The 19,758-nt window shown below is 48.2% G+C and overlaps 1 protein-coding gene across 1 annotated transcript; it reads right to left on the bottom strand.

Annotated features, from left to right (window-relative positions):
- Positions 1-478: 478 nt before the first annotated feature.
- On the bottom strand, positions 479-4,828 carry LOC119376182 (uncharacterized). Its single transcript, XM_037646113.2, has 2 exons — positions 4,170-4,828; positions 479-1,211 (listed from the first exon to the last, which is right to left on the bottom strand). The coding sequence occupies exons 1-2, from the start codon at positions 4,783-4,785 to the stop codon at positions 604-606; spliced, it is 1,224 nt and encodes a 407-aa protein (XP_037502041.1). The 5' UTR covers positions 4,786-4,828; the 3' UTR covers positions 479-603.
- Between the last annotated feature and the right edge of the window lie 14,930 nt (positions 4,829-19,758).

The following is a 19,758-nucleotide window of genomic DNA, read 5'->3' as shown; positions in this document are numbered from 1 at the left end:
ACGCCTATGGACATCTCGATTACTTAAGGTGCTGGCACGAGTCTCCGTTTGGCGCACGCGAACTTTTCGCAACAGCCGGATGCACCATTTTCGCTCCGCCTTTATATCCCACCAGAACTCGACCATCCAGTAGCTTTCGCCTTCATCGTTAGGCTGTGTCCTCGATTCAGCGTGCAACTGTCGCAAACGCTCTGCGACAGCTGCTATTAATTATTATCGAAATTGACGAGCCATCGCAGCAGATGAGTTCTTACAAGATGCAAGTTCTGACCCTGTGCAATTACGTTCTGGGTATTCTTATCCTCCCCCTCTCAAGTATACATCAAACAATTCTTTTGTTCTGATTAAGCTCCCTGAGTTGCCTTTGTTTTATCATTTTCTCTCTAACCAGCGTCCGAGAATTCACACTCATATTAAATTTGCTGCATGGTGTTCCTTCGATTGCAGGTAGAATGAAATAAATCGTTGAAATTATGTAAACGATTTTAATGATCTCGAACAACCACTGCGGTGATTTACGGCTATGTTCGATTGTTGATACCTTCTAGTCATATATCAACGCTTACAGTGCAAACAAGTAATCACTAAGCATTGCAGACGCAGCTAATCCCTACTTTGTGCCATCCGTGCGGAAACTAAGGCCGCGGCGACAAACAGCAGCACGAGAACGGCGAGCAGCACGCGGCGTATGGGGAACAGGCGGCCCACGGTAAGGCGCGGAGGATTCAGGCCAACCGAGGTGATGCACATGTTGGCCAGGAAGTAAGTGGCGTGCTGCAGCTGGTAGCGCTTGCCCAAGATGGCCGTGAACGCCTCAATCTGCGTAAGGACCTCCATCGTCGCGTCGTGCAAGTCCGATGCAGCCATCGTGATGCCGACGTAGACGCAGTAGAGCGGGAATGCTTCGAGAAGGACGGAGAACACGGCACGGTCTCCGGGAAACTCGCCGAGGTACGCGCCGCGGATGTTCGCACACGTGAACACGGAACACATCAGGTACCAGAGCAGCACGAGGCCGCTGAATGCCGAATCGAGCTCCTGTGCGGAGCTGGCCTGGTGGAAGTACAGGTCTCGGATCTGGCGCACCGTCTCGGCAGGGTCGTCGTGGTCCGAGTGTTTAATCGTGAGAATGTAGTGCTTCAGGTGGTCCATGTTCCCCGCGGCCAGCTCCGTCATGAAGCTGTACAGGAAGATGCTGAAGCACGTTGGACCTGCGTTTTAAAGGAGTCATTATTGGGGCAGCTTTAACCAATTTGAGGATAAAGTACTGGCGCTTACTCCCACATATCTAATTTAGCCAAAGTGAAAGGCAGCTCTTCAAGGGAACTGCGATCAGCTGGTGTGCCATACCAACGACGTTTGTCAATGAAGGACATGACAAAATTTTATAGCGGCTGCCGGGACATCGTGGTATCTGTGGTAACCAGGTTGCCAATTACGCTGCCGCACTGCTCCTTTATTTGGAGTAGGCGCTGCCGGAGAGCTTCGCCACGACGCGCATAGTGCCACGCTAACTCACTGTAATTATCCGATAAACTCTAACCGTCGCTTGCACAGCTCCAACTGCCAACGAACATTTTTGGACTCGACGTTACAATGTTGTGTTGGCTGTGGGTCGGCTTAGCATTCACCAACTGATAGAGCTATCGAAGTGAAAGGGTGTATTTACTCATGTGCGCTAACTGCAAATGTGAATCCTCTTGTGCTGCTGTTCACAGTTTGACAAATATCGCCTGACTCTCATATATAGCTTGAGCAGACTCGATTACCGACCTTTTACTGAAGGAATTATCTCTTGCCTCACAGCTCATCAGCCCAGGACGCCAGCGCTTTTGCAGTTCTTGCAGGCAACCAACTTAAGCGATTGACTGAAACGATACGTTGCGCTCTGCATGTGTATCGTGACTATAGTGTTCACTGATGCTTTCTTTCTCTCTTTTATTCCCTCGTTGCCACCCTCACATGTAGGGTAGCAAACTGGACATGTCTAGTTAATCCCATTCTAAAAAGACAGGATGTGGTGTCCCGACTTCTTTCTTGTGTCCGTGTTTGCACGTCCTGTCTTTTTAGAATGAATACTTGCCAACTAGCTCAGCTCTCTGTTATTCTCGTTAATCTCCCTGTCTTCCCTGTAGTCGCTTTCTCTCGTCACGTGAAAGTCCATCAGTTTGCCTTTAAATAGTTACACAAATCCAGTGTCCGGGGTACGCAGCTGCGTTTTGATGATATTAGAATGTGCAAACAGAACTGGCATTTGGTTCACGGTGCGCTCTCCGAGTTGACAAGTATTGCGATGACGTTAAAGCGGCGTTTCATAGGCGCCACGAATTGACAATACAGTATCATGTTTTTCAGCACTCCTCATCTCGATGCTGAGAGAAAAGATTTAGCCTCTAACTAGAGCTATGGATGGATAAAAATAGTGGTCCCGGCCACGAAAGATAATACACAGTGCATTCCTTTCCAACTGCACCGTGCCAGCACTTCTCGGATCAAGTGAATTTGGCAAGGTGGTACATATTACTGCGTAATTCAATCATGAACGTTTGTGTTTAGCTGTGTTGGCCTCTACGATTTCCATCTGTCTAGTCTTTCTGCATGTCACTGTTAGACCAGTTGAGTGGCTCCTAAGCGTCATTTAGTGAGTGAACAAACTTTATTTAAGACTGGTCCGGCAGTTTTCCTTCCGGCAAGGCGGGGGGAAGAGGGGATTGACCTCTGTCCCGTCCCACAGTCCGTCAATGATGATGATGGTAGTGGAGGTGCCTCAGGTGATGACTCGAAATCCTTGGACTCGGACGGCATCTTCGGCTTGCCAGGCGACCTAAATCTGGTCGGCCAGCTCGTCGCTGGTGAACATCATTTAAACTTTTTTTTGAGCCAGTATGCCCTACGGCATAAATTAAGTAAAAAGATACAACTCGGTTTCCTGTAGATGAAGTCTAGGAGCGGTCTATGCAATTCGCGGATGCACTTGGAATCAACGTCCACCGACACTGTCGACGAGCGCGAGAGTCTGATATTTAAAGCGTACGAGAGAGAATACATTCGGCATTTAGTATGATAAGATATATATTGATTAAAGATTGTGCGCGTTACTCGCAGCATAGGTAACAAACGATAAGCTTTTATCACCATTCGTTGACACTAACTGCAGGTGTTGCATTTTACAAACGCCGGTTGTGTTTTCGCGTGTTGGCTTACAGGTGACCATGCCGTAGATATGTATATAGTCATGAGAAATACGAGATGGAACATTGAAATTGCCATCTAAAGGCCACAGCGGCTAAACGCAGTTGGCAAGCGCAACAGTGTTCATGGCACCAACTGCTGAAGCGGAAAGGTGCGGTTCAATACGTTGCAGTTCAATACGTCACATTCATATTATTACATTGTAAGCAATCGTTGAATAAACATGAATGCGTTGTTCCAGCTCATATCACCCATGGTAGTACGTTTTCAAGGTATCGGCACGCGATAACACGCATGTCGCTGAAGCGCTACATCCGATATACATGTATATCCGCTAGCTAATACCTACGCTGACTGTATTAATTCCCTCACATTTCATGCGTAGATATACGTATACAGATGCGTTATGATATGTGTAGTACTCACGATATAAGACTAGTCAGGAAGCGGCGACGTTTGCGTTTCGTTTCCCACGGCGCCAACGAGCAGCAGGTGATCAAATAGACGGCTCAATCGACGTACACACTTTTTCCATAGTGCACCGCGCGCCCGCGAGTCGTTCTGGGATTGCTTGAAAAAGGTCTATTGGCATGTGTCGAAGTAGTTCGAGTAACGTCTACTTGTAAGAAAGGGTAGGAGGATGTATTAACATACTGAATGATTGTTCTTACAATCAACTCTTCTCAATCGTGCTGTTCCGTCGGGCGGCTTGATTGCATTTTCTTTTTAGCGGAACGCACTCGCATGTGGCTTGAAATCAATGCTTCTTCTTTTTTGCTTCCGTTCGTTCTGTCGTAGTTTCCCACCAAATTCCGGTAAACCACTTTCCATTCTCTATATACTTGCCGGGGAAGCTGACGAATAATTATCATTGCCCTTCATGCGTTGATTTTCGTTATGGTAACTGGCCTTCCTACCTGCGAGCACTAACCAAGTGGCCATTGCCGAGCGAACTACGAATAGCGTAAGGCATTTACCCAGCACGAAGAGCCAGCGAAGGAAGGCATCCAGGCGCAAGAAGCCCTCCCTGATAGCATCTGGGGTGAACGTTCCGTTGACCGGCAGCGGAGATCGAGAGAAGAAGGCGTATATCTTGGCATCCTCCTCGATGCCGTTGGCGGCAAAGTCGAAGGCGTTGGCCAGAATGAAGGCCCATACCAGCAGGATGACCAGGGTGGACTTGACCCGGGCAACGGTCTTGGCGCGCGTCCGCCACGGTATGAAGTTGGTCCGATAGAAGGCGGCCACCTGCCTGACGCTGGACGCCTTGGCGATGACGGTGGTTGCCGTGAGTGCCCCACTGATGGCGGCCATCAGCCACTTGGCGTACATCCAGCCCGAAAGGCCGTACAGGTAGCTCATCACATGCTCCAGGAGAAAGAGGTTCGTCATGAGGACGGTTAGAACCGAGAGGGCAATGTTGAGCACCCGCACGGGCAGGGAGACCGTGTACGTGCTCGTGTCGTCTACGTGGATGCCGAACATGGCGAGACAGTAAGATGCCACACGGAAGGGGTCCGAGCTGGTGTTTCGAAGTCTCGCTGGGGGGTTCATTCCGTTGGCCGCAGTTCGCTTGAAGAGGTCAGTGGTCATGCTTTCGTTGGACACACGTTGACGCCTTCAGAAAGGACGGCCTGCGTTTCTGCGTGCAAACAACGTGTCTTTTGTTACAGTAAATTTTGAGGAAACGACATGCATTTGCTAAACACCGCCTATATAGTTTTGTTCTGTGTTCGAATATTATGCTCAGCTTGTGTGGTGTGTTCCAGATATTGTTATTGCATTTTACTATGCTTTCTCGGAAGTTCTGTGTGCGCATGCCGGCTGAAATCTCCGTGAGCGTCCACGCTGGTACCCCAGCATCAGTCTTGATGCGGAAAGAGTATCGAATATTCGAAAACTACTCGCAGATTTTAAAACATGCCTTCAACTGGTATTTAGCTACACCTCCGAAGACTTTTGCAACGAAACAGAGATTTAGGGCGATACAAAGTTTAAGGTATTCCAGCTGGGATTAAACAGCGTGTCTGACAAGTGGTCCGCTGATATGGAAAGGCAGTTTCTTAGCGCTGGTGTGGACGAGGACAAATAGGAAGAGACATTAGACACGTCCACGCCAGCGCAACCCACGACCTTGCGACCGTCGCGGCCGCAAGGTCGTGGGTTCGATTCCGAGCGGCGGATCTTTTTCTTAGCTTTTTTTTCTTTCTCACCCGTTGGCGTCCATTTTATCAACGTCATAACCGTGACGGAAGTACTTGGTGGACCCCGGCATAAAACACTTTCGTGTTAAAATTGATCCTGTTAATGGCTGCTGGCGCACCTAGCCTTGCGAGATAGGCTGTCGATTACCTCACCCGTGCACCTCTTTTTTTTTAATTTCCAAATTTTGCCCAACGGCATACAGAGTTAAATATATACGTGGAGGCCGGTTTCCGCTATCAACTGTGCTCCATGGTGGGGCCCATAAAGAGCCACAGATCCAGTGGTCTCGTCGGATGAAGGCCCACTGTTCTCAGGTAGCGCAGTCGTGTCTGGTTCAGTCATGTCCACAACAAGTGCTTGATGATAGCCGCGGACCCTTCAGTTGTACAGTAGGGGCAAGTATCCCGAAATTTCAGAAATCCTTAAAATACGCAGTACAAACGGGTCAACAAGGCAACGTTAGCAACCATAGGCGTAACGCAGTCAATAAGGTGGCAGTGAATGAAAATCACAGTGCATTATGCTGTGACAGCTCCCTCCATTCGCGTGCTTCGCTCGCTAAAGTGTAGACTTTGTCAAAGCGCGTCGACATATCTACTGTCGCAGTTGTTCCGAGCCTTCCGCCGAGCGAATTCGCTACGCCCGAAGGCCGGAGTACATGGAGCGGCCTTTCACAACGATCTTCGCGTGTCAGGTAAAGGCTTAACACAGCAAGCTGGGCGAGTTGGTAATTTAAAATGTTGGGATAATATAGCTAAATTCTACTATTTATACCTTGGCTGCACTGTGCAGATTGCGGAGCCCTGTTTCAGGGAACTGCTGTATTGTTCAATGATAGAAATCAGTCAAGCCGAGAGTTAATCGAGGCATATCACATGCCCATAGATTCTGTTTCCTGTGTCGGTCACACTGCATCGAAAAGAACTAGAATATATTTGAATGGCTTGTTCCCCCGTTTCTCTTGTTTATCCGGCACGCACCATGTAACTTAGATGTATATTTTGTTTGCGCACGCAGCAAGTTTCTCAGTTGTGAGTCAGCGCTCGTGTAGTCTATAGCGGTCTCTAGTCCTTCGCATGTGCCGCGCTGCATATTTACCCAATAGGTCAAGGCGCGGCGGCAGGATCTTCGCTGTGTCGCAATATTCGCTCCGAACGCCACCGTGCCTCGAGAGTTCGCCGTCGGACGGAGTTCGTCGCTCGGACGCCGGTAAAACGCTGCGTGTATTCCGGCAGAGTCACACACCGCGACCACAGGCAGCGCGCGTTGACAAATTGTGTGCGTACATACCGAAGGGCTCCCTGACGTTGCGACCCACGGGAGAAATCACTGTGCGTACTGCGTTCCGTCCAGCTTTCACCAATCCCAGCGCTCTCCTGATTGGTCCGGTGCTCACGTGGGCTCACTGCTGCTCGTCTCTATTTACGAAATCCACAGGTTCTCGGCGACCGAAATCCAAACAAGACGCCCACCCTTCGACCCCTGTTGCTGCCTCTCGCCTGCCACTGGCCGGAACCAGCGATAAATATTTCATGAAGAGTGGACGAGTCTTCATTGACCCTGACATGATGAAAAAGCGCTGCGCATCTCCATTTGCTGCATACAACTTTTGTTACGAGGCTTTTTTTCCGTGGGCAGACTCTGACGGAACGCATGCGGAAACAAAAGAAACGAACCCCTGATAGGGAGGTTTACTTCAACATTTATCCGCGATATTAGCTACATACATACATACATACATACATACATACACACATACATACATACATACATACATACATACATACATACATACATACATACATACATACATACATACATACATACATACATACATACATACATAGGCGCGATCAAAAATCATTGCTGCTCCAGCTCATGGACATTACACGGTCAGCAAAGGAAAAGGAGGTTCAACTGCGTGTACCCATACATTCTGTACACGACACAGCTCTCGTCCTGACACGCCTTATTGACCACCTAATGACATCGAATGCGAGGGTGTATTTGTTCAGCTGTTTTCATCTGCCTGCTTTTCTTCTCTGGTCGATGAGTCTTGGGGTCTTGAAAAGCACTGCATTTTGATCAGAAGGGCGTCGAACTAACTGTGCATTTAGGGAGGCACAGTTAGTTTTTATTGCGATAGCAATTACATGGGCAGTCTTGGCGGATTTTTGTCGCCGCCGTCACGCTCCGTATAAAGTCCAAATCGACAACATCGCCCCGCGCATTGTATGATCTACGCGCTAGTAAAAGCGCGCTGGGGACCAGAGCGGCTGAATCAGAGGTGAAAAGAGCCGGCCGGCCGCCGTCTCCCTAGCACATGCGATAACATCGCCCCGCGTGCGAGGCCTGGCGTCGATGGCTCGCCAGGCCGAGAGAAACACACCGCGAAGGAGAGTGAAGGGGCGCCGCTGGAGTGGGGGGGGGGGGGGGGGGTCCTGTGTCGCTCCCACACTCAAGCTTGCGCAGCGCCCCGCCACGGTGGTCTAGTGGTTATGGCGCTCGACTGCTGACCCGAAGGTCGTGGGATTGAATCCCGGCAGCGGCGGCTGCATTTTCGATGGAGGCGAAAACGTTTGAGGGCCCTGTACTACTTAGATTTAGGTGCACGTTAAAGAACTCCAGGTGGTCGAAATTTCCGGAGCCTTCCACTACGGCGTCTCTCATAATTGTATCGTGGTTTTGGGCCGTTAAACCCCAGATATTATTATTATTATTATTATTATTATTATTATTATTATTATTATTATTATTATTATTATTATTATTATTATTATTATTATTATTATTATTAAATTTGCGCAGCGCCATCCGCCGCCCTAGCGGAGAGAGGGAAAAGCTCCGGTAGCTCGGGCGGGTCGCGCTTGCTTGGTTTTCCCTAGAGTCACTGGAAAATTTGACTCTAGTGACTCTAGTTTTCCCATTGCGCGTGCGGGGCTTTTATCTCGCATCTTTCACGCTATGGGTGCCGCTCCTTCGTCGTGCTGTAGAGCAGGCACGCAGTCCTGCAGCATTGTGAACTCTCACAAAAGTTTAAAAATACCGAAGAGCCGAAAACTGCCCATCTAGTCCTACCGTTTCCAATGCAAGCAATACGAGGTGCAGAGGCGTCAAAAGTGGATTATGGCAGTTCGACGCATTTAAGGATGCTTTCCCGGTTTTGTCACCTTGAAACAATTTTTGAATCTATTAGGCCTAACGAGGAGAAACCCGATGGCCGTGCTCATGAACCGAAGCTACAACAAATAGACAGCCGCTGTACATTTTGAGATTGCGCGCTGGCTTTCCGAGTCATCCATTTGTAATGTGACAGCAGCAGAGCATGCTAGCTTAATACACCACAGTTTAAATACCGTACCGTGAGTACTACAAGCGTTTTATTCAGCTGATGGCGGTACATTTCCCGTCGCGCCTCACTGTAAACAGAATTAAGCTCAATGTTTGCACTGAGCTTTTCCCGGCCTTGCACGGCCTTGCATGAAACACGCCGTGCTTGCTTAGCACGCTGAGGTGTTGCGCTGCTAAGATCGAGGCCATGGGTTCGATTCTCGCATACGGCAGCTGCATTTCGATGGGAGCGAAATGCAGTAACACCGGCGTACTTAGATTAAGGTGCACGTTAAAGTACCCCAGGTGGCCGTCCCCTACCACGGCGCACCTCATAATAATGTCGTGGTTTCGGCACGTAAAATATTACAGCCTTGCATGCGCGTGAGCCGCGGGCGATATACAGCTGCCGCTTTGGAAACGAGCTTAAGAAAGACTTGTAACTTGATTCATGGCTGCGCTAAAAACACGGGCAACAGAAGAGACGTACACAGGACGGGCGCAAAAAAAGGTACGGCCCGCCAAACAGATTCCCTCCAGTTGTACACGGTTAAACCGGAGCCGGGCACACTTCCCAGGAGAGAGCTGACTTGCCCCCACCTGTACCCATTTACGTTGGGTCATCATCGGCCTTCCACCGAAGTGGAATCCCTTCCATGTGCGGTGGCTCCACACTGGCATGTGCTCGATAAGGGCGGGGACGCACAACCCCCGGATGTCCCTCCGTGCAAGGACAACTCTGCTCAGATGCAACAGCATCTTCGAGGTTACGTCCGAGGGACGCAAGCTCTCCGCACATCTTTAAAGTGGCTGCGTTGGCCACCGGCCCTCACAGTGAAGGACCTCCCACATCAGTGAATTGGCCACTGGTACATGCTGAGCCTTTTCAGGACACTGTGGTGTGGGAGGTCCACAGGACACAGGCGATTTCGCTGCGGGAGGTGCACGGTGTTCCCGTGTAATCCGCACCGGTTCTAAGGAAGCGCTGCCTGTGCCCAACCTCGCCCCCCCTCCACGTGGGCGCCACGGGCAACATTGCTATGCAATGGCTAAGTGGGCGAGAAAGTGAAACCGAGCCTTCGGGCTTGGAAGTAGCACCACAATGTGGCAGTGGTGTTGGCCCGGGACAGCACCGTCACTAATGTGGGAGGTCCTTCACTGTGAGGGCCGGTGACCAACGCAGCCACTTTAAAGATGTGCGGAGAGCTTGCGTCCCTCGGACGTAACCTCGAAGATGCTGTTGCATCTGGGCAGAGTTGTCCTTGCACGGAGGGACATCCGGGGGTTGTGCGTCCCCGCCCTTATTGAGCACATGCCAGTGTGGGGCCACCGCACATGGAAGGGATTCCACTTCGGTGGAAGGCCGACGATGACCCAACGTAAATGGGTACAGGTGGGGGCAAGTCAGCTCTTTCCTGGGAAGTGTGCCCGGCTCCGGTTTAACCGTGTACAACTGGAGGGAATCTGTTTGGCGGGCCGTACCTTTTTTTGCACCCGTCCTGTGTACGTCTCTTCTGTTGTCCGTGTTTTTAGCGCAGCCATGAATCAAGTTACAAGTTTGCACCAACTGGCCCAAATGAAAGCATTACTGCTTAAGAAAGAACCTAAGCGGCAATCAAGTTTTCAATGGCTTCGCAAAATCAGACGCTGTTATCATCGGGCACAAATCTCGGCATAATCATAGACATGCGCGATCCCAGTGGGTATTGTATAGTATGATGCTGACCAAGCGAGCTGTCGAAACAACCAAAGCGACATTCGAATCAGCTTTTTTATAACACGGTGCGTGATCAGACGTCGATATTATTCGAAATGAAGCACACCTCTGCAAGAAACATGCATGGTCGAAGTGGGCATGAAATATTTTTTTTTGCTCGTATATATATATATATATATATATATATATATATATATATATATATATATGAGGCGTTTTTTTCGAAATGAGTCAAATCCATCCAAAGCGAATTTGAGAAAACGGCAAAAATTTGCTATGCAAACTAAATACAACGCTGTCAAAGCTATTCTATGATATGTTTTACATGTCGGCTAGGGGAAGTTTCTGGCCACAATCAATTAAAAAATATGCAGCGGATTTCACCATTATTAGCATGACAGCGTTGGCTTTGGCTCATATTGAATTGAGACATTGAATTCAATGCGGTATTCTTGAAAAAATTTATTGAAATTCCGACAGCGGCCCATTCTTGCTTCGCCGGCGTCGACATTGCTTCTGTTCACGATGTCGTCGACGTCTGGGGACAGATCTCTCACCGATTTCTTCACTTCCATCAGAATCCATGATAATCCAGCTCCGAAAGGGCAAAAAAACTTGTAGAAACACCAAGAAAACAGGCAGAGCAGTCAGGCTAGGCGGGAAATCACACGGAGGCTTCCATGTTTGCTGAATCACGTGAACGCTGAAGCGCTCTGCTATTGGCATACTGGATTTGACTCATTTCGATCCATACAGCGCATGGATATGGCTCAATTTCGTTTTGAAACGAGATTTGTGAGCACACGTAGCTGTTGCTATTTGACCCATTTCGTTCCGATAACTCTTTTAGAGGAAAGTTGAGAGAATGTACTTGACAATGGAGCAATATTTGAGCTAGTTTCCGTTTCTGGATTTAGCTCATTTCGAAAAAAAACGCCATATATATATATTATAATATTAATATAATAATATATATATATATATATATATATATATATATATATATATATATATATATATATATATGTATAAAGGAAAGAAGTGTTAATTCAAGGGCTCGTTTTCTTTGTTATACACAATATTAAGGAGAACTAACAGACAATAATGCCAAGGAAAGTAATATATATATAATATATATATATATATATATATATATATATATATATAATATATATATATATATATATATATATATATATATATATATTATATATATATATATATATTATTATATAATAGGGGTATTGCCATTAACAAAATGTTCCGACGTATGAATTTAAACTCGGGCCCTCCAGTACAGAAACCTCACGCTCTTAGAGTTGTGCCACAGTCGCAAGCCTGATCGAGCGACTCGCGTGCAACGAAGCACGTTCAGACGCTTGTGCGCAAAGCTGATGGCGTCCCTGAATTTCCCTCGTGCAAGCCAGCGAGTTGAGATGATTGGCACACAACACAACGCGTGTGCAATGGCGGAAATAAAAGCAATTCGTGATCCTCATATCATCTTGCGCACATTGCTCCATCAAAGCAAGAACGTGGTAAACTTTTAAACTCCCAGGAGCTGCGACGAATGCGGCCGCGATGCTTGCGAAGTGAGAAGCGATTTCATTTTCCCCGCAGCAGCCCCGCAGCAACCACGTAGCCAGGGGGGGGGGGGGGGAGCAGCCCCTCCGCCCCAATATTTTGATGACACATGATCGTTTATCGAAAATAAATCATGAAAATAGGCGTTTTTCTCGAATAGTCAAGGCTTTCAGCAAAGGGACGCCCCCCCCTCCCCCCCACCCCCCAAAAAAAGAATTCCTGGCTACGGGCCTGCCCCGAAGGATCACATGGCACCACACGTTTGTGCGTTCAGGAAGTTCCATCCCGTGGGCGGCCCGATCAGTGGAGACCTCCTGTCGGGCCGGGTCCTACGGAGAATTTCTCCTATGTTTAAGATTGTAAGCTGAGCGAGTTGGTTGGTGATGAATTTCGTGCACGAGTGGGACGGAAGACAGGCGCTGATAGTTCTTTCCTTTTTTCCCCTTTTCCTTTTCCTCCTTCTTTTCTTCTTGCTTTTCAAAATGAACTTCGAGAGTCGGCGCTTGTCCGTCGTCCCACACGAAATTTCTTCTAGCTGTTTCCGTACCATATTTCTTCGCGGTATTGGGGAGAGCGATTGGTCCGTAGCGTTTTTATACATGCTGTGCCAAACGCAGCCGCAGTCCGAAGCTTGGGTTGCCATACTATGATCAACGTGCTCTCTGTTGCCGATAGTTGCTCCCGGAACGGTGAGGTCAAGCTCATCCGGCCACAGCGGAAGAACAACGCAGCTATACCATGCATGCGTAAAATACGTCTTTGGCTATGCCACTTGCGGAGACGTGTCTTTTTTTTTTTAACACGAAAGTGCTTTATGCCGGGGTCCACGAAGACTTCAGTGACGTATTTCCGTCACGGAAATGACGTCGAAAAATATACACGATCAGATCGCAAAGAAAAAAAGGTACCGTCAACGGGCATCGAACCCACGACTGCTCGGTCCGCAACAACAGATGCCGGGCACGCTATCCACTGCGCCATGGTCACAGACTCTGGAGGCTTTACAAACGCGCCTTTTATATCTACCACTCTCCCGGTCGGCTGGGTGGTGTTGACCTCTGGGAGTGGCAAGGTAAAGTAATTCGCCATTGCTGCGGCCTCCGCGACTAGCACCAACGCGTTACGCGTCCGTCCCGTTCGGCGCGTTTTCAATCGAAGTTGAATTTTGTCAATTACTTAACACACCGCGAGGTGGCGACCTTTGCCCAAGCGTAGCAGAAGCGTCGGCCTCGCTCATAGCATCACGCTAATACAAACCAAAAATAGCTCTGCGACGCGCGCCTGCCCACCTGGCTGTAACACCGCGTTCCACGCTCACGCGCTTGCACCGAGAAAATCGCGGCCGGGCTACCGAGGCGGCACGACGCGCTTTGCGTTTCCCTCTAGTCCGGCCGTGGTGTTCAATCACATTTTAACGTGCCGCGGGATGGCGACCAAGATCTGTGTCCAATATGCGGCGCTCTTCTGGCTATCACACCTCGTTCTTGATTACGCTTTCACCGTTAACTACTACAGCTACCAGAATGGTTTGTTTAATCGTTTAACATGGACGTTAGTCGTCGGGATGGAGATGTACCACCAATCATCAAAGTGGGTGCATACACGTTAAAACGGTGCCATTAGCTGCCAGACATCATATACATTGTGCAAACTCTCTTGTATGAATGTACAGTAAGCATTCAGTTACTTCTGTAAGGGCACGCTTTACTTTCGTGTTATTCCGATTCCTATGACGGAGGGATCAACCATGTTTTTTTATCCGCACTCCGAATATTCTGCCCACCGACCTATCTGCAGCAAATCATGTGGCATCTTCGATGACCTTACTAGGCCCGACAACGTTATTATAGTACCACGAGAACACCTCGTACGGTTACCGGCCATAGATGAAGTTTTTGGTAATGCGACAGCGTTCTCGAAGCAGGATACAACGTCCATGAAGTGAAGCGAGGCCGATTGGCGCGGAAGAACCTGTAACTTCGCGTGGATGTAATGTTGGCTTTGCCCTTGACGACTTTGACAGGACTTGAATCACTGCTCTAACTCCCCTGCGCAGTCACACGATGCAAGCATATTCACCGCTTTGAAACACTGCAAGAAAACGAACCAAAGATAAGAAAACCTCTTTCGTCTAGAACATGGAGGAAGGAATACTAAGGAGAGGCCCTATCGTATTTCAATGCATTGCGAAAAGTGTGGCGGAAGTGACGTCAGATTTATGGGGCAAACAAACCGGTATGGGGCAAACAAAACAGCAGACGCCCGCGGCGTGCTCTCCGCGGTGGTTCGCTTCTGCTCGGATCTGTAGTCCCGGCGTAAACTTAGCGCGTATTGTCCGGTTCGCACGCAGTAAAATGTTGCAAGCAGACGTTTACCAGGCTGTTCGTGCGTGGCAGGCCCGAGCGCTGCGTGCTGAAATTCTTCGTGGAGCGTTTTTGTGCAACAGTACAGAATACCGGTACGTGCCGTGATCAAAAACGTTCAGCCCCTGCGTCATCGTATTCGAACTCACCTAGCAGTGACTTACGCGTTCTGCGGCGTCGTTAGGCCTTCCCTTTCTCGTAGCCCGATTTCCCGATCTGTTGCCGGATGAGCGATTCTTTTTCGTGTATGGAGGAGCGTAGTTGCTATTCGGCGCAACGCCAACCTTTAGTTGACGTAACTTCACGTCGAAAAGAGGACACCGCTGTATTGTATACGCGATCGTGCACGTAAAGTTTGTAATTCCAGTACACACACAACAACAAGCGTGCAGCAAGCGCACACCGCACAATACATACATCACGTAGTCCGATAACAACATAAGTTTATTGCTCTTTCGTTGAACGACACAGCCTCTAAAAACGTACGATGCCTTCGGCGCATGTTATGTACGGCGCGTCAGACGCCAAAAACAAAATTTCACGTTTGTTCTGAGTTGACACAATCAGTAAGAAGCAACAGAGCGCACATCCGAGAGCTTCGCATGCAAATACCATGCATTAGTGATCAGCAATGAAGCGAACGTGTACGTACACATGAAAAGTGACACCCGGTACTTTCCGCAATGCACGCGATTTGCACCGGGTATACGCAACCATACGCAACAGCTGGGCATTGCGTAGCTTCTAAAGAAAAACAAACAGGAGCAGCATGCGTGAATCGCCTGCGCCGCGGCGCCGCTTGCACGGCGAGAATAAAAAAAAAGGCTTGAATCGCGCATGCGCTTGCAAACGACACGGCGGAAATCGCGAATGTTTTCGAGGCTCCTTCGCTAGGAGGCGATGCGGGTGTTTGCGATGTGGAGGCTTCACGAATGTGACGTCAGGGCCTCTCCTTATTTTTCCTTCCTCCATGGTCTAGAATCACTAGAAAAAGTTCAGAGTATAGCATCTGTTTTCCTCGCGCCGCCGCCGATGCGATTGGCTTACTCGCATCACGTGAACTCTCGCCGCCATATCTTTTCCAAGCGCTTTGGGTGCAGGCGCGTTGAACGTTAAATTCCATTTGGGAAACATTAAAGGGACACTAAAGGCAAATAACAATTTATGTCAGAGTGAAAGCTCAATGTATGACAACTTCTAAAACGGCAATATTATCAACAGCAGTGCCCTACTTACCGAGAAATTAAGCTAAATGTATCACATGATGAGCGTCACGAATGGGACATTTTCGAAGTGATCTCGATGACGCATGAGAGTCTGCCTACAATAAATCACTAGTAATCAAACTAGCAGCAATAAAAAAGAACCTTCCGTGCATCAAAAGACGTAATAAAATGCTGTTTGTTCGTTTCCGTTTAATTCATGGAAAAAAGAACCTCTGTGGCATTGCCATGGGGAACGGCGCGCGTGGTTCAAAGGTTCTGTTTTCGCCGAACTGCGCTTCGCCCGGCGCCCTGCTTCGCTCACGTGGTCGCGTCTCAGTGGTAGTTTCGGGATCGCGTACTGCCGCGTGTGTTTTGCGCGCTCGTGAAAGTCGCTCTGACAGAAAGTTCGACGAAATGCCGCATGCAACGACGCCGGCACTACGAGCCCTCAGCAGCATACCGCGTTCATCGGGGCTCAAGTCGCTGAATTGGAGCCCAGCGTCGCAAGCCAATGTCTCGTTGTCAAGTTCTCCGTCCACATCCATTGCGGCGATTGCGGCAAGCTCCGATGGCCGTTGTTGTTGCTGTGGGTCCCGCTACTTTCGCTCTGCTGCTACTAGTGTCGGCGGGCGCGCAGTAAAGGCGGGCAACGTTGGGCACGGCAGCAGTGACGTATGAAAATCGGATTTCAGGCGGGTGATTTGAAGTGCGCTAACGCGATGCGGACAACTAAAACGTGATTTTATTCCAAAATAAGCACTTCCTTGGTATAAAAGTAGCACTACGAGGTTTCTGGACCGCTATTTCAACAGTCAACATCGACTTAATATTTGCCTTTAGTGTCTTTTTAACGTCAAAGAGCGCCGTTGTACGTGGCTGCATAGTTGGCCGCGGAATGAATTCGCCCCCCTCGAAGAACACTCCTTTCTGCAGTGAACTACACAAACTTTGCTGGAAAAGCTCTCATGCAACAGGATACTTCACCTTTTCGGTTCGCTATGTTCAGCGATAGCGATATTGAAAACTACATACTACATACCTTTCTATTTGCTCGGCTGTTTCTATTTCGATCTGTTGAACAGATTGTGCATGCATTTCGAGTTATAAGCGTGTCACGCACGAGAGCGAAATCAAAGACTTATTAAAATAATAACTGTTTACTGTATACCTTGAAGGCTTTGTCGCATGATCATTTGCCACTGCGCAAAACTGAGGCGTGGAACTCCGTTGATAAACTTGGTATAAAACATTGTTATTAAGCGTATCTTATTAAACAAAAATTTTGCTAATGCTGCATTGCGCAGAGCGTACCCTTACAATACTGTTTAGAAATGGTGACAGCAAAAAAAAAAAAAAAAATCGGCTTATTCTCTCACGCATTGAGAGAATCGATTTCATGCGAGCCCTAAATCTATATACATACTGTGTTGCAGGAGCATGCGCGTTAAAAATTTTCGGGATATGCTATTTCTGACCAAAATAGCATAAAGCACTGCACTGAGGAAGTTTTAACAAGAGTGCATTACGAAAAAAAAGTTGAGATTAAAAGCAGTGGAGAAACCGAACCCCAGCTGTTTACGCGCTGGCAACGCCAAAAAAAAAAAAAAAACATTGTCGGAACACAGCAGAATATTTGCAAATGCACTGCAAGTTGGGAATATTAAGGAGACAAAAAATAGGAAATGAAACAACTGAGTAGTGACGTCAATCATTTTTGATGGCCCATTTTCTACGTATCTGTTAGGAAATGACAACGTATTCGCAAAATAAGATGCACCTTACCTACCGCACGCCGATTCGCCCGTGCGTTCGGCTGCTGGCGTTCCGAACAGAGACAAATACTTCACGCACAACTTCCACTTACCGTACAGACACCACTTCTATTACAGATAACACCGAGCTGAACAGGAAGCATGGTGCGCAAGTAAGGTATGCGTCAGCGATCAGTCGAAGGACGCAATGCTGAATGTTCTCGATGTTCGATAATGTTCTCGAATGCGCTATGAAGTGAACCTGAACACCGACTGCAAAGCTAGCGCAAAGAGTCAACATTAACCAAGTGTCGAAGTAAATGGCATCTCGCACGGTCATTACGCTAATGCAACTATACAGCTCCGGACCTTGCGAACACACCCGACGACCGTGAAACGAAAAGAGACCGATGAAGCCACGAAGACAGTTCGCGAGCACATGGCAACATTCGCCGCACGTTTCATTAGCTACACCGCTTACCGCGCAGTCGATTCATGACTGTCGATGACTCGAAATCACTTCTGATATCCTTTTGAAGAAACACACACACACATATTGCAGTTACGCCGAGCGTCGAGGCGAAAAGATCGGTCACTTTTCAACACACGTTACCAACGCGCCGGACGGTCCGGAAGGGAAATGGCCGCCGCCGCCCCAATGTTGCTCGCGTGCAGCCTACCTTTGCGGTACTCTGAAACTTTCCAGTGACTCTACTTTCCTCTAGAGTTACTGTATATGCTACCTTATATACAGTGACTCTACTTTCGTCAAAAGAACAGCGCCCTCTTGCTGCTTACAACGGCATCCCACGCTGGTTAGCGAAGGTGATTCTTTTCGCTCGACCCTTCTGTATGCCAGGAAGAGCAATAAAGAAGACGGAACAGTTCTTTGAAGAGTCGACAACGAGGCGAGCAGCCGTCGGGTAATTTCATTACAAAACTCGGCTCAACTCTGGTCGCTTCACTGGAGTGCTCATGGGTGTGTAACAAAAGACGTTGACCTGGACAGAACAACCGCACGAGCCGGTAAAGCCAAACGAGAAGCGACACCAGAGAGGCGTTTAATTGGCGATCGATAAACGCTACTCGAACTCGGCTTCCGCCCTCCACTTTCCCTCCCGTTCTGATTCTTCTCACTTTGTTCGTAAACTGCAAACTTCGTTGCCGACTCTCTTTCAAAGGCTGTGCGAATGTGCGTGTGGGAGTGTTTGGCAACCCGTCAAAAAGTGTCACACATCCTTTCTAAGGCTCAGGGGACGGTGGAAGCTTGAAGCGATGAAAAAAAAACATGGCCGCCATTCCGCCACGCGAACGTGATAGTCCAGCGAGGCTGCATCAAACACCACACATGCTGATAAGGAAGGGGAGGCGGGGAGTGGTATGTTTTATTGTTACATTAGAGTAATGGTAGGGATAATCGCTTTGTTCTCGCTGTGGTAGACCGTGATTGTTCTCGTTGCGGTAGACCGCTGTGGTAGACCACTTTCAGCAGGACGACTTTGTTCCTTTCCTACAGCATTGCATCACGCGGTTCTTCTGGTGTCTTTAATTTCCGGGGTCTACACATGGCAGCCTTAAATTCACTGAGTTGCTAGACGGTCTCCCTTTTATATATGAAAGCGGGAAACACGCGGGGAGAAGGAAGGGCCGTTTAACGTCATTCGAAGCCCTCGTGTGAAATGTGAAGCAGCTGCAACCTAATCTTTACCGGGAACGCGTGGAGGGGTGTTCCCATTGTTTACAGGCGCCTTATCATCCAGCATGCGGTTTTGATGCTTGTTTATTTTTTGTGTCTTTATTTTTTTAGAACAGAAAAAGAAGCACCTGGAGATCCCAGTTGGCGTCGTGCTTGTAAATACTGCGCCTGCACAACGTGTGGGAACGCACAGCGACTGGGTAGCGTAGAAAAGTCTTTATTCCAGGCCTGAATTGGCGCTGTACTTAAGTTATGTTTTAAAAATATTCCGTAGTGTAGATTTTAGGCGGAGAATTTTCATTTTACCGGAGGGGGCGGGGGCCCGACTTGCTCTTCCACATTTCTCTCTCACTCTGTCTAATATATATATATATATATATATATATATATATATATATATATATATATATATAGAGAGAGAGAGAGAGAGAGAGAGGAGTCCAACTTCCAAATTAAAGAATTTAATGTAACTTTATTCTCTTAGGTGCCCGCGATATCATAATGAAGATCTGTAAGTGGGAGACCCTAGATTTATTTTTCAATTTACACAAAGACATCGATCCACCTCGTAACTCATAGCTCAACGCGATAAAGGTCGAACAGGCTGCTACTCGTTGACTGCATCGCGTAAAATCGATTCACGCAATGCGTGAGGTCTGCCGAATTTTTAAAGACGTGGAAATTTTTGTCTGTCTGTCTTTCTGTTTGTCGGCAC

Source organism: Rhipicephalus sanguineus, unplaced genomic scaffold, assembly GCF_013339695.2.
Source record: "Rhipicephalus sanguineus isolate Rsan-2018 unplaced genomic scaffold, BIME_Rsan_1.4 Seq11131, whole genome shotgun sequence".
Classification (NCBI taxonomy): domain Eukaryota; kingdom Metazoa; phylum Arthropoda; class Arachnida; order Ixodida; family Ixodidae; genus Rhipicephalus; species Rhipicephalus sanguineus.
Note: the sequence above shows the minus strand (reverse complement) of the source record. Positions and strands in the feature narration are given on the sequence as shown.